Here is a 14,050-nt window from a genome sequence, read left to right on the forward strand (position 1 = left end):
TAATTCGGCGCCAATCCCAGTGGAGCGACGCTTGCCGGTTGGAATCCAGAGTGTCACTGTGCAGCTCCCTCAGGCACCACATACATCACCTGGCTCTGACGACTCCACCATATATCTGCCTCCTCCTCCTCCCTGCCCACCCAGCCTCTCTCAGCACTTGGGTCCACTGGGCTGGAGGGCTCTGATGGTGACATGCACACATACTGCCTGGTGCTGCACTGGCTAGTGGCCTGGCCCGCTTGCAGTCAGGCAGGTTACAAAAGCGGCTTGAGGCAATGGAAGCTGACTGCTGAGGGTTTGTTGAGTAAGGAAACCTTACTTCCCCTCAGAGATGGGTCTCAGAGCATTCCTGCCTCTGGGCCTTTGCTCATACTGTTCCCTCACCACAAAAGTCTTCTGTATTTCCATCTACAAGTGCCCTGGCGATCTCAACCTAAATACCACACTGTCTAAAGAGCCTATCGTAGGGCTTCATGCCTGCCCCTGGGACCTCCAGTGTACTTATTTAACCGCCTGTTTGTCTCTCCTTACTCAACCATGAGGTCCTTGGTGACAAAGATCATGTCTTATTCACCTCAAGAGCTCCATCACATAGCAAGGGCCTGGCTCACAGAAGGAGTCAATACATATTGCCAACTGAATGAGGTTACTACTGGTTGTAGAGCAGGTGCTGAGTGCCAGGCACTACACAAAGGCACTGCACTCTATAAACAGTGTCTCCTTTAATTCTTACAGTTGTCCCCACCTGAAGTTTGGCTCCTCTTCTGGCTCATAGTGAAGCTGTGTGGCAGAAATAAGCAGCTTTGTTTCAGGCAGACCTGAATTCAAACCTTGCTTCATTCACTTACTAGCTAGTTGACCTTGGGCAAGTTAATTCAACTCCCAGAATTTTCATTTCCTCATCTCCAACACGGAGACAGTGACTCACACCCACCTTGCAGGGTCCTGGCAGGATGCTGGTGAGAATTAGGTGAGATAACATACACAAAGAACTCAGCAGAGTCTCTGGCACATAGCAAACATACAGGCAGAAGTGGTCGTGTAAGAAACTCAAGTGGAGAACACAGTAGCTGGCCCTTAGAAGGCCTTTGATAAATGTTATTTCTCTCCTTCACTGCATTTTGATAACTATTTAACCCAGTGCTTTTCTGGAGGTGGGGTGGAGACATTGGAACCTTTTTAATTAATTTAACCTGTATGGGCTCCACAGATGAAGAGTTGTTCTGGCTAAAGCAGAAGCTAGGAGCCTAGTCCACTTATGCCCCCATTACCCCAGAAATGGCTCTTGAGTCTCCTTCCTCAGGAAGCCTAGGTCTTTAGGGTACAGTCTCAACATCAACTGGGTTCTGGGGATACTTCCAACTGCAGAAGGCAGTTCATCTCTGCCTGTCAGTTTTCCTTATGTGGTGGAGAATTCAGCCTCTAGGTACCTTCCCTGCACTGATATGTGGGGCCTCACAGAACATATCTTTTTCATTTGTCACAGGCAAACATGACTTTTCTTGCTACTTTGCTGGTTTGGGTAGGACCACTGTGGTCTCCCTAAGTCTTCTCCAGGGAAACATTTCTACTCCCATAACTTGTCTTCGATGTCACGAGTTTAGTATTCCTGTTATTTTCTTGGGCAAGGGTAAAGGGTCCTTGGCTTTTATGGGGGGTGAGTATAGGGAAAGGGTTATACTGTGATCTGGCTGGTTTCTCAGGAGCTCTGTAGATGGTCCTGGGAAAGATCCAACCTGTGGCCTAAATCAGGGCACATCCTGATTCTCCCTGAGCCTGAAGCCGTCAATATCTACTCAGAAAAACTTCTGAAAATGGATCAGACTTTTTGATGAAAACATATAGGACGCTGGGATTAAACCAGATTAAAGTTTACTGCTTCATGCTCTTTTCCTAATGCTTAGCACAGAGTTTGTATTTTTTAAAAAATGTGCTAAATAAAAGAGTGGCTTTTTTTGAAGATTTTATTTTATTATTTTTAAGTAATCTATACTTCCAACATGGGGCTGGAACTCACAAGTCTGGGATCAAGAATCACATGTTTGACCAACTGAGCTTGCCAGGTACCCCTGCATGAATGGCTTTTTAAGGCATCAGCTATGAGCCTAGGCTTGTGAAAGAACCTAGGAAAGGAAAATATTTGGTCTGTATATATTCTATTTGGGGAAGGAGAGAAAGGTGGAAGAAGGTACTTGGTAAGGGCTCCATAAATGTAGGCTACTACTATTTCTGGCTTTTCGAGAGATGGAGAGGAAGCCTATAGGGACTGAGGTCAAGGCCTTGCTTTGACACAGATCCACTAGAGGAGAAGATAGGGCTGGTGACCCAGCCCTTAGAAGCAGAGGGTACTGGGTCGAGAGCACTAGGAAGAAACCACCCACAAGAGCAGAAGTGGGGGAGTGATCATCTTAATAAAAGCCATATGCAATTAGCTTCAGAAGTCTTCACCTGGAGCTGGCAGCAACCAGCTCCCCATGCTGCATCTTGACTGGATAATCATGGCCACTGGTTTCTATCATTCTTGATTTAATATGGCACCCCTCCTGGCTATAAGTACATTTACAGGAAAGGGCTTGGTAGGCTGGGGTGAAGCCTAGCTGGACTCACTCAGCAGTGGATAGCTGGGATGAGTGGTTCTTTGGGGGAGGGTTACAGAGAGAAGGGGTATGTCAGGCACTCCTATTATTGGGTCCATCAAAGAACAGATCTGGCAATGAAACTGGCAATGTGTTCACTGAAAGGGCAGCTGAGGCGGGTGTGGGAGTGGTGAGTAAGCAGAATGAGACTCTAGGCAAGAATGCGACACTTAATGGAGGAAGGAACAGAAGAAAGGCCAAGCTACAATTTGCCTCTCATGGGAGGTCAGGGCCACAGAGCCTACATAGGCTGCTCCTAGGTATACTCAGGTATGCCCCATGTTTCTGACTCTGATCCCAACTAGCATCACAGGGCTTCTCTCATGCTCTGAAGCTACAATGACAGAGAGGACTTGGTAGGGAAATCACCAAAGGGACTGAGGGCAACAGATGAACTGTGGTTGGGGCATGATGGAAAGAATGTTGAGTGGGGGAATGATGGTAAGAGGAGCCCAGGAGGTCCAACAAAGGGGCCTGTGGGATGAGAGAGGCACCTAAGGGACCTGAAAATCTCTTGAACTAGCTCATAAAGTATATATCCCTGTGGAGGAAGTTAGGGCACATAGCAGGGGTCAGTTCCATCACATTGTGACCATTATGTTATCCTGGATTCCATTCTTTTCTCTTCCAGCCCATCCTCCTTGCTGCCAAAGTGATGTTTTGATATGCAGATCAGATCAGGTCACCCTGCAAATAGATGGGTTGACCCAAAGACTGGTGAGAGAAGGTTAAGAGGGGCAGGATTGGCTCAAGTGAGAAGATGAGTTGTGTTCTTCTTAGTGCATTATATCAGGAGGCACAGGATGTTGATTACCCTTTAACTGGTGATGTTGACTTTGATCACTGGGTTAAGGTAGTCTATGCCATGTTTTTCCACTATAATTTTACCCCTTGTAATTAATAAGTATCCTGTGAGGTGAGGATCTTAGCCTATGTAAATAATCCTGTTACCCCTCAAATTCCCACTCACTAGCTTTAGCAACTATTGCTGAGTCTCACCTGACTGGAGACCAGCTGTTATTTTTTTAACTTTTAAAAAAAATTTTTAAATTTATTTTATTTTTATTTATTACTGAGACAGAGAGAAACAGAGCATGAGTGGGGGAAGGGCAGAGAGAAAGGGAGACACAGAATCCGAAGCAGGCTCCAGGCTCTGAGCTGTCAGCACAAAGTCCGATGTGGGGCTCGAACCCATGAACCATGAGATCATGACATGAGCTGAAGTCAGACGCTTAACCAACTGAGCCACCCAGGCGCCCCAAGAGAGACCAGCTGTTCTAATCCTCCTGGCCATAAGAAGTTCAGTGTATCTCCTCCTCCTCTGTACAGAGATGAAGTAAATTAAAGCATGGGTCCACTGGTAACAAGTAATAGAGACAGAATGCTAACCTTTGCAGTCTGACTCCAGACTTTGCACTTTATACCCTGGAGATAAGACTTGTTCCCTGCCTTAGGGAGTTCAGAGTTTATTTAGGGAGATAAGACTTAAAACACAGATCTCCTATTCCTACTTTTAGCAGGGGCTAACTAATGATTTTATTGAAATAAACACCAAAAGGTGTTTTTGCCAGAAATGCATAATCTGAATGTAATCATAAGGAAACATCCTCAGACAAACCCAAACTGAGGGACAGTTTACAAAATACTCAGCTTGTACCCATTAAAAGTCAAGGTTATGACAGACAAGGAAAGATTGAGGAACCATTCCAGATTAAAGGAGACTACTAAAGAGATATGAAAGTAATCTAATTTGGGATCTAGAATTTTCTTTTCTTATAAAGATAATCATTGGAAAAAACTGATGAAGTGTGAATAACGTCCATAGATTAGTTAATATCAATATTAATGCCCTGCTTTTGAGCACTGTACTGAGGTAAGAAAATGTCCTTTTAGGAAATGCAAGTATTTAGGGATAAAGAGGCATCGTGTGTGTAACTTACTCTTAAACAGTTCAGAAAGAATTACATCTCTCTCTCTGTCTCTCTCTCTATATATAATAATAAAGCAAATGTGATAAAATGTTAACAATTAGTAATGTGGGTGAAGAGTTTACAGAATTCATTGCACTATTTTTGACATTGTGTAAAAATAAAATTAAAATAAATCAGGATAATGCTTACCCCTGGGGGATGGGCAGTGACTGGAGGAAGTATAAGGTAGGTTTCTGAGTGTCTATAATGGTCTGCTCCTTGATCAGATGTGTTTACCTTGTGAAAATACAGTGAGCTATATACTTAAGATATGTGCACCTTATACAAGTATATTTCAATAAAAAGTTTTTTAAAAGTTAAAAACAAAAAAAAGAGAAAGCAAAAGATTGTCCCCATAAAGCATACAGTTCTGTGTCTGGCCCACTGTAAACCTGCAATGAAGGTCAGACAGTACTCTCATCCCTGTAGGACCAGGCACAGGGCCAGGCATGGGGCATGTTGGCACTTGAAATGAGATGCAGCAGGGAACAAGCTGGGCAAAGTGGGGAAAGGGTGTCACTTCATCCTACGACAGGAGTAAGATACCCCTCTTACTCTCCTGTGTACTTCACCCCTTCCTTCTCTCTGAGAGGGCTTTCCTTAGCACCCAGGTTTGCAGCCCAGAATGCAGGCCTAGGGGAGCACTGCATCCCCAGCTACCCCTGAAGCAAATGAAAAAATATAGATACAAGAAATGTGCTTGTGATTCTGTCACTGGGATATGCAAATAAAATATATATGATAGGCCTATCTGCCTAATATTCCTGCCAATTCATTCTCTGGGTGTGATTAAAATGAGCAATAAATTCCTCGTGAGTCTCGGTGGAATGAGGATCTGGGAGTGGAGATGCGGGCTGGCACCAGTACGTCCCCCTCAGCTGAATATTCATCATGGAATAGCTCCCCATATTTTTGTTTTATCTGCCATCGTGTGCACAGAGATATATTTCTACCTCTCTCCTTCGTCTCTTAGTTAAAACATGAAAATCGTCTAAGCTTTAAGTATTAAACTCTCCATGTAACGAAACCCTTCAAAGTGAGATCACAACTACCTTCTCTATGAAGCCTGCCCTGCTCATTCTGCCTGAAGGTGATCCATGCTTTCTTGGAGCCCCCACAAACTCTCTGTGGACCTCTCCTAATGTACAAATCAGTCTGTGGGTATCAGAGCTAAGGGCACCTGCCTCTCTCCTGTCCTCCTCTTCCAGATGGCCAGCTCAGAGGACAGGAGCTGGGGTTCATCCACCTCTGAGAATCTTCTTAGGGAGCCCAAGAAAGCTTCTGCACAGAGAAAGCGGAGAAACTGAGCAAACCAGCAGCAAGGAGAAAATCATGTAGGCTACTTAAGGTGACAGAGATTCTTTGGGGCCGCATGGGTGGCTAAGTGGGTTAAGGATCCAACTTCTGACTTCAGCTCAGGTCATATCTCACAGCCCAAGCCCATGCTGTTGGCACAGAGTCTGCTTGGGATTCTCTCTGTCCTCTCTCTCTGCTCCTTCCCTACTCACACTCTCTCTCAAAATAAAGACATAAACTTAAAAAAAAAAAGGTGACAGAGATTCTTAGATAAATGACACATTTTAAAAGGCAGAATGAAATTAAGAATTAGGCTTATGGATAACTTGAAAATGGGAAAATTATCAAGAAATAATATTAAGCAGGGCACACGGCTGGCATAGTCAGAGGAGCATGTGACTCTTGATCTCAGGGTTTTGAGTTCAAGCCCTATGTTGGGTATAGAGATTACTTAAAAAAAATTAAGTGAAAAAAAGCAAATTCTAAATATGGAACTAGGATCATAACTCAAACACCTTTAGGGCCAAGTAGGAAATATAAATGTCTGTTAGGCTAGCATATAATATAATAGCGAGTTGGGGGGAATCCACACTCCCAACCCTTATGGGGTCACATTTGCAATAAATTCTTGGATTGGTAAAATAAAACATGGCTGCAAGTCTGAGACACCTGTATGTACAGTAGGCTATCAACCAGGTTAAAAAAAAAAAGGCCATCTATATACATATATATACAGATAAGGTTCAGAAAAGGCAAATATAGTATCATGAAAGAAAATCCTCTGATTCATATCCCAATAGTTACTTTTAACAACTTGATTTTCTGTTAAGTATCTGCTTTCTTTCTTTCAGCTTCAGTTTTCCCATCTATAAAATGGAGGTAATAAGAGCTGCTTCAAGGATTTGTTACAGGATTATAAAAAATACAGAGAAAGCACCTGGCATAGTACCTAGATGCACTTAATAAGAGGTACCTACTATTATTATAATTAAAAATATTAATAGTGATTACATATAGACAATAGGGCAAGAATGTTAATTGAAATTCAGCTCAGTTGCGCTGTTCTCCAGTGAGACTGCCTTGATCTCCCCAGGCAGGATCTGAAGCCACCTCTGGATTCCCACAGTCCCTGGGCTTCCCTGGTTCACCTTCATGGTTTACCTGTCTGTCTCCTCATCAGATGGTAAGTTCTTTGAGTGCTTCACCCATCTGTCTTCTTACCTAGCCCAGGGCCTGGCACACAGACATTCATGAATATGTACTAAATTCAATTTACTTTCCAAATATTCTATAATGAGACATATGACTTTTATACTTATACGCTTTCCATAATGAGCAGATGTTTGACTATAGTCATAGGGAAGGTGGAGAAGGCTGAGCTGGAAAGCAGGGGATGCTGGATGCATAGAAGGAGTGAGATAAGATCAGAGTGGCAGTCACCCACGTCTAGACAAAGAGCCAGCAAATGAGGTCTCAGCCTCAGCACCCTCCAGGCCTGAGTCATTAGGATATGGACAGAGGATGAACTCAGAGAGGAGCAGCTGCTGCTTACTTACTGGCACAGTGGGATAGAACCAGGTCTAAAGCAGTGTTTTTCCCACAAAACTCTGTCTGATGATTTTGAAGAGGTAGGTTTGTTTTGTTTTGTTTTCAGCTTAAAGAAAAAAAAACAGCAGAAAGAAAAGATGACAAAATAGATACTGGGCAACTGAGAGAAAGACAATGCTGATACCCAAGGAGAACTGAGGGGTGGCAGGACAGTAGAGCAATCAAAGAGAGATGCTCAGTGGACAGTTGGGACATTCCAGACCAGATGAAAGCATGACATACAGAGAGATGACGACAGGGAAACAGTCATCCATGGAGAGGCTAAAGGACCTCAGGCTGTCTCTACGTGGTCTTCCAGCCTCTAAAGGCAGCTCCACACACTGCGTGATGGCTCCGTTAGGGAGCTCCTCCCGATAGAGGCCACCGGGCCTGGCTCTGTCCCAGCTCTGCCACTGAATGTAACCCCCCACCCCCACCCCCTACCCTCACAACCATTCCTGTGCCTACATGTGGTCTCTCTTCTCTGGGCCAGATGTCCCTCCTGCCTTTGGCTTTTTCTCTGGCACAGTTCCTCTTTCCCCTTAGCTGTCCTACTCTGCACAGATTCTAAGAGCTCCATGTCTACTCAGAAGGACGTGTCTGCGATTGTCCTCTGTCGTCCAGAAGGGTCTGACTGGAACAGAGGAACACGACCACCATTTATTCGTTCAGACCCTAGCCTTGTACTAACACGGCCAACATCAAGCTACTTCTTAAGCAGGCAAATTTTGTTAAGGATCCCTCAGCAGCTCTAACCCCTCCACCTAGGCTGGCACTAAGAGACCTGCCTTATGTCAGACCACCTGACACACCACAGGTTCTCTTGGCCAAGTCTAGGGTGTGCTCCCATGGGAGCACTATTGTGCCTGAGAGGGATGACAGGAGTGCAGTCTGAGGTTACGTGAAACACATTTCGGGATATCCTTAAGGCACTTGGGCAAACTGACTCTACCTCTAGGGCTGTTCCTATGGATGGAAAATCTGAACAGAGAGGAGGGAAGTACTTGCTCTCTAGGAATTTTCACCCTTGCTAGTCCCAAGCACCCCTCAGGATGTGCTGTGAAAGTCCATCTCCCTTCCTACCTACCTCTCCTTCTCTGGAGGAAACTACAGCAAGGTAGTTATTAAGACTCCCAGGGAGACAAACTGTATGGTTAATGCTGGTTGCCAGATATTTCTAGTCGCCCCCTTGTAGCCACATGGTAGGATTACTCTCCTCGGCCCCTTGTAATTAGGTGGGAACAAGGGACTAGTTCTGTCCAGTGAGTTGTGAGTGGAAGTAAAGGGTCTACTTCTAGACTGAGCATTTAACTGCAGATCCAAGACCCTCCAGAGCATTCTTTTCCTTCTGGCAAGCAACATGCAGCATCCCAGAGGGTGGCTGCAATGCCAGTCTGGTCTCTGTGGGCCTATGACAGAGCCCCCACTGTTGACCCAAGATGGATAGGCCGCATGAGGTCAAAAACAAATCTTTAATAGTTTTACACCATTGAAATTCTGGGTTGTTACAACATAATCTGGGTTATCTTGACACGTACACAACTATATAAAGAATGGAACCTTAGAAACCATTTTGTCCAATGTCTTCATTTTACAGACATAAACTGAGCTTCAATGAAAGCAAGTGCTAGCCCAACATCACCCAGTTAGTGAGTAGTAGAGTTGGGATCACAACCCATATTTTGTCTGTTTCAGTCCAATGACCTCAGTGCTCTTACTCAAGACACAGAGAATATCTGCCACTAGGTGGGACCTGTCACACTGAATCATTTTAAGTTACATCAGCCAGTATGCCAACAGAGCCTCCATGATGCTGGACAGAACACCAGACTGACACTAAGTCTTCTAGTTCCAGTCCTACGACTGAACCTATTACCTGACCTCGTATTCAAGTCTATTAGTTTAGGTTTGACACTAACTCACTCTGGGACCAAAGTCACGTCACATCCCTGGGCTCCAGTTTTTCCAGGAGTAAAACGAGTCCATTGATTTAGGCTGCAGAGACTTAAAACGTCTGTTCACAGCAGAGCCTCCCCAGAGGCTGCTCAGCAGAGAAGGGCTAGGCCAGTTGGGTGTGACTCTGGTCCACTTCTTCTTCAACCACATCTTTATTTTCACCTGACTTAATTTGTTTAGGCTTTGGTAAGATTCCTTACCACTGGACTTGACAATTTCTGAGGTCCCTGGCAGTTCTGAGATTTGTGATTCTAATGCCTGGACTGCCAAGTAGTTCCTGAGTGATTGCTTGGTGGCTGGGAGGAGCAGAAAGCTGACCGTTTTTAGGGAGTTCAAAAGTTTGGTTGAGAAGATAAAATTAAGATGGAGATTTTTTTGGCTCAGACTATACCAGGCTCTCTGGAGTGTGTATGGAGGGGAGGGATCAGGGAACGGTTCTGGAAGAAGGGATGATGGGAAAGGATTACTTGCTGAGGTTATAGAATATGAGGACTGAGGAAACAGTACTTGGGCTAAAGATTTTGTCTAAGTATCCCTGGTCCTATGAAAAGGAACCAGAAGGTCGTTAGCTCAAAAACTGAATTTGAAGATTAGTCCTCAGAACCTAAAAGTGGCCCAGGCCTTTGCCTGGTCATGACAGGGGTAGCTTCTTATTCTTAATAAGACTGGGGGCTAGTTTACATATGTGTGTGTGTGTGTGTATATATATATATATATATATATATATACACACACACACACACATATGTAAACTAGCCCNGAGAATCCCAGAAGGGGCAGAGGGAGAGAAGGAGAGAGAGAAAGAGAAGCGGGGCTCAACTGAAGTGGGGCTTGTGATTTACCTGAAGCAAGGCTCGTGCTCACCTGAAGCAGGGCATGAGCTCACCTGAAGTGGGGCTCAAGCTCACCCTATGTGGGACTCGAACTCATGAACTGTGAGATCATGATCTGAGCTGAAGTCAGATGCTTAACAACTGATCCACCCAGGCGCCCCCTGGATTTGTATTTAAACAGACAATAATCACCTAAGGATAAGTGGCCTTTGGTGTGGAGCCAGACATAATTTAATGAGTGAAAGATTAAATGCAGCATGGAGTACCCACAGGCCTTCTCCCTTTCTCTAAGACTTACCTTTGCCTCAGAAGTCTTTAGAAGCTTCATCACCTCCCCTTCTCGCGCATAATCCAAAGGAGTATGTCCCATTTCATTCCTCTGAAGGGGGTTGGCTCCTGGCAGGAAGGAAAGAAGTAGTTAAAAGCTCTATGGGTAATCAGTGGGGCCTCAGTCTTCCCTCAAAGGTGACTTGGGCCCTGATTTCAGAGTAAAGAACTCCCATGAAATAGAGAGCAACAAAACCCTGAGATTGTAGAATGGTGTGAAAAACATCAAGCTACTCTGACAGGAGAGTTCTTAGTTCTGACACAGAGGTTAGGGTATTGGGGTTCCTACATGCACATGCATACATATGCAGAAACAAACTACCCACACTACTACTACCCACACATAGATGTGTTATGTACACACAGGTGTGCTCTATACACACACACACACAAAACAAATACAAACAGCTGAATATGCTAACAAATATACCATACACATAGATTAAGATATCCTAACACCAATGCACTAGTCATTAAAATACCCATATTAACAAACTCATTTGCATACAGATGAATATTCACTAATAAAACCATGTAATGGTTCCTTTCTGAAGCACAGAAAATCTAAAAAAAGGTGAGACAGCCCCCTTCTTTCTGTTCTCCGCTCTTCTCTCTCCTTTCATGTCTTTTACCTTTGGTATTTCCTGCCTATTAGAGTTAGCTCTGTCCTCCGGAAGGGAGCAGGCATTACCAGGAACCTGGCTATGCTAGCCCCAAGGTTTGATGCCCTTACCAATGCCAAATGTTGCTGACTATGTGCATGTGGGCAGGCATTTCTTTCAATATCAGTTCCTGTTATTGGAGGACAAAGAACCTGAAGTATGATACAAAGAAGGGGCTTTCTGGGGGCCATGCATCTACCTTTTTGTTTTTCTTTTAAGTTCTGGCAACTCACGAGCCTGTATAAAGTGTCTACTTGGTGCAAAGACTTGGCAGATATGGAGGAAAGGCTCCTCTGACCCCCACATTATTAGAATCTCCTCAAAGCCTAGGTCTGAACCCTCACTCTTCTCTTCAAAAACTGTCCATTCCATTCAATTTGTCAAACTTTGGATGTGTGGGGCTTGAGACACAGAAGAATCAGATCTGGCCTGGCCCCCAAAGGCACTTCTCTCAAAGCAGGGAGACCGAAACATAAGAAAGCTGTGCTTTGAACACTGCAGATATTCAAGAAATATGTGTTAAATGGAATATTCCTCTATCTCATTTCTTGCTAAGGAAGTGTTGTCGGGAAGTAAAGAAGGGTTAAGACACAGTCCTGGCCATAAGGATGTAATGGGCTGGCTGGAAACACTAAATACGCAGGTAAATGCACATCAGTATGGGGCCTGGCTCAAGGTGCATGTCCTGCTACTCTTTACTGATGGACTGTAAAACTCAGCCTTTCTTCTCCCTTTTTAAAAAAATTTTTAAGGGGCACCTGGGTGGCTTAGTCGGTTAAGCGTCCAACTTTCGCTTAGGTCATGATCTCGCGGTTCGTGGGTTCGAGCCCCGCATTGGGCTCTGTGCTGACTGCCAGCTCAGAGCCTGGAGCCTGTTTCAGTCTGTGACTCCCTCTCTCTCTGACCCTCCCCTGCTCACGCTGTCTCTCTCTCTCTCTCTCATAGAAATAAATAAAAAAAAAATTTAAAAAATAAAAATAAAAATAAAAAATAAAAAAATTTTTAAAAATATTTATTTGTGAGAGAGACAGAGCTTGAGTGGGGGAGGGGCAGAGGGAGTGGGAAACACAGAATCCGAAGCAGGCTCCAGGCTCTGAGCTGTCAGCAGAGCCTGACGAGGGGCTTGAACCCATGAACAGTAAGATCATGACCTGAGCTGAAGTTGGACGCTTAACTGACTAAGCCACCCAGGCACACCAAAACTGAGAATTTCTTAATCCTAGGCTGTGGAAACATTTGTTCCGTGATCCAAAACTATTCCTACTGAAGCTCTCTACTTCTTAAAGATCTATAAATTTATCAACCAATAACTGTAAGCTTTCTAAAGCATTTACATGTGGTTGTCTGTCTGCCCTGCAGAGGAAGAGGTATGGGAGGAGGAGGGAGTAGAGGAGAGAGCAAGAAGTATGATCCAGGGCAAGGACACTTATTATCAATGAGAAAAATTAATACTTTTATACATGATTCCTATTTTCTAATAGGAATTTGATATAAAATATTAATATGTATTTTTATTGAGATATAATTCACATACCATAAAATTCAACCTTTTAAAGTGTATAATTCAGTGGTTTTAAATATATTTACAGGGTAATACAACCATCAGCACTAATTTCAGATCATTTTCATAATCTCAAAAAGAAAGCCCATAGCCATTATCACAGACACCCTAACCTATACCTTCTGTTACTATAGATTTGCCTATACTTGACATTTTATATAAATTGAAACATACAGTACATGGCCTTTTCTGTCTGGCTTCTTTCATTTGGCATGTTTTCAAGGTTCATCCATGCTACAACATGAAAGCAGGAATGCAGCATCCCTTTTCATGGATGAATAAAACTCCATTCTGTGGACAGGCCACATTTTGTTTAGTCATTCACCAGTTAGTGGACATTTGAGCTCTTTCTCCCTTAGCTATAAGGAATAATGCTGCTATGAAAGTATGTATACAAGTCTTTGCATAAATGCGTTTTCACATCTCTTGGCTATACATCTAGGAGTGGTGGTAATAACAGCTGCTGGTATTTATTGAGCACTTACTGTGTGCCAGATTATGTGCTCTGTACTTTACGTACATTATATCACTTTATCCTTACAACCACTATTGAGAGGAAGGAATTAAAATCCCCATGCTACAGACATGAAAACTAGAGCTCAGAAAAGTGAAATCATAGCCCAAGGTTACAAAGCTAATTATTTGCTTGGACCAGGAGTCAAATCCATTGCCAGTTTTTCTCAACTCCAATTCTCCACACTCCCAAAAGGGCAGCCATGACATACCCCCGCTGAACTATCCTTCCCTGGCTTTTCACTGCTCACAGGATCAAGTGCCAGCTCCTTGGTAAGGAGGGTGTCTGTGTTCTTTGTAACTAGTAGGCAGGTCTTTAGGGGCTCAGCTGGAAATTCATTCTTTCAATTCTATTGGCAGTGACTGGGTGCTTTGTATCAGCAGGGCTCTGCATGTAGGATGATGGGGGACTGGAAAAGTCAATGAAAAGTCTTCTTTTTGTATTTCTTGACCACTCTGTAGCAACTGATACCTTGGCCACTCTTTTGAGTTCTATGAAAATCACTTTTTCAGGTTCTCCTCACATCTCTGTGACCATTTCTTCTGCAGGCTCCTCTTCCTGTCCACCTAAGATTAGGTGTTATCTAGAGTTTGTGTCAAGGAACAATTCCAGCTTTCCAGAAGTTAATGAGGATGAAAGATGACCATACAACTACAACTTGGGCTGAAGGAGGGACAGACAGTACTGTGGGGGCCCAGGAAGGAATGG

General features: G+C 43.9%; 1 protein-coding gene across 2 annotated transcripts in view; it reads right to left on the reverse strand.

Moving 5' to 3' along the window:
• Positions 1 to 14,050, reverse strand: part of CLPB (ClpB family mitochondrial disaggregase) — a 143,836-nt gene that overhangs the window by 27,878 nt on the left and 101,908 nt on the right. For both annotated transcript variants that reach the window (XM_077762229.1, XM_077762230.1), the window contains one exon: positions 10,577 to 10,674. In XM_077762229.1, the coding sequence (XP_077618355.1) occupies positions 10,577 to 10,674 (98 nt within the window). The remainder of the gene's footprint in view (positions 1 to 10,576; positions 10,675 to 14,050) is intronic.

Source organism: Crocuta crocuta, unplaced genomic scaffold (genome assembly GCF_008692635.1).
Source record: "Crocuta crocuta isolate KB4526 unplaced genomic scaffold, BGI_CrCroc_1.0 scaffold306, whole genome shotgun sequence".
Lineage (NCBI taxonomy): Eukaryota > Metazoa > Chordata > Mammalia > Carnivora > Hyaenidae > Crocuta > Crocuta crocuta.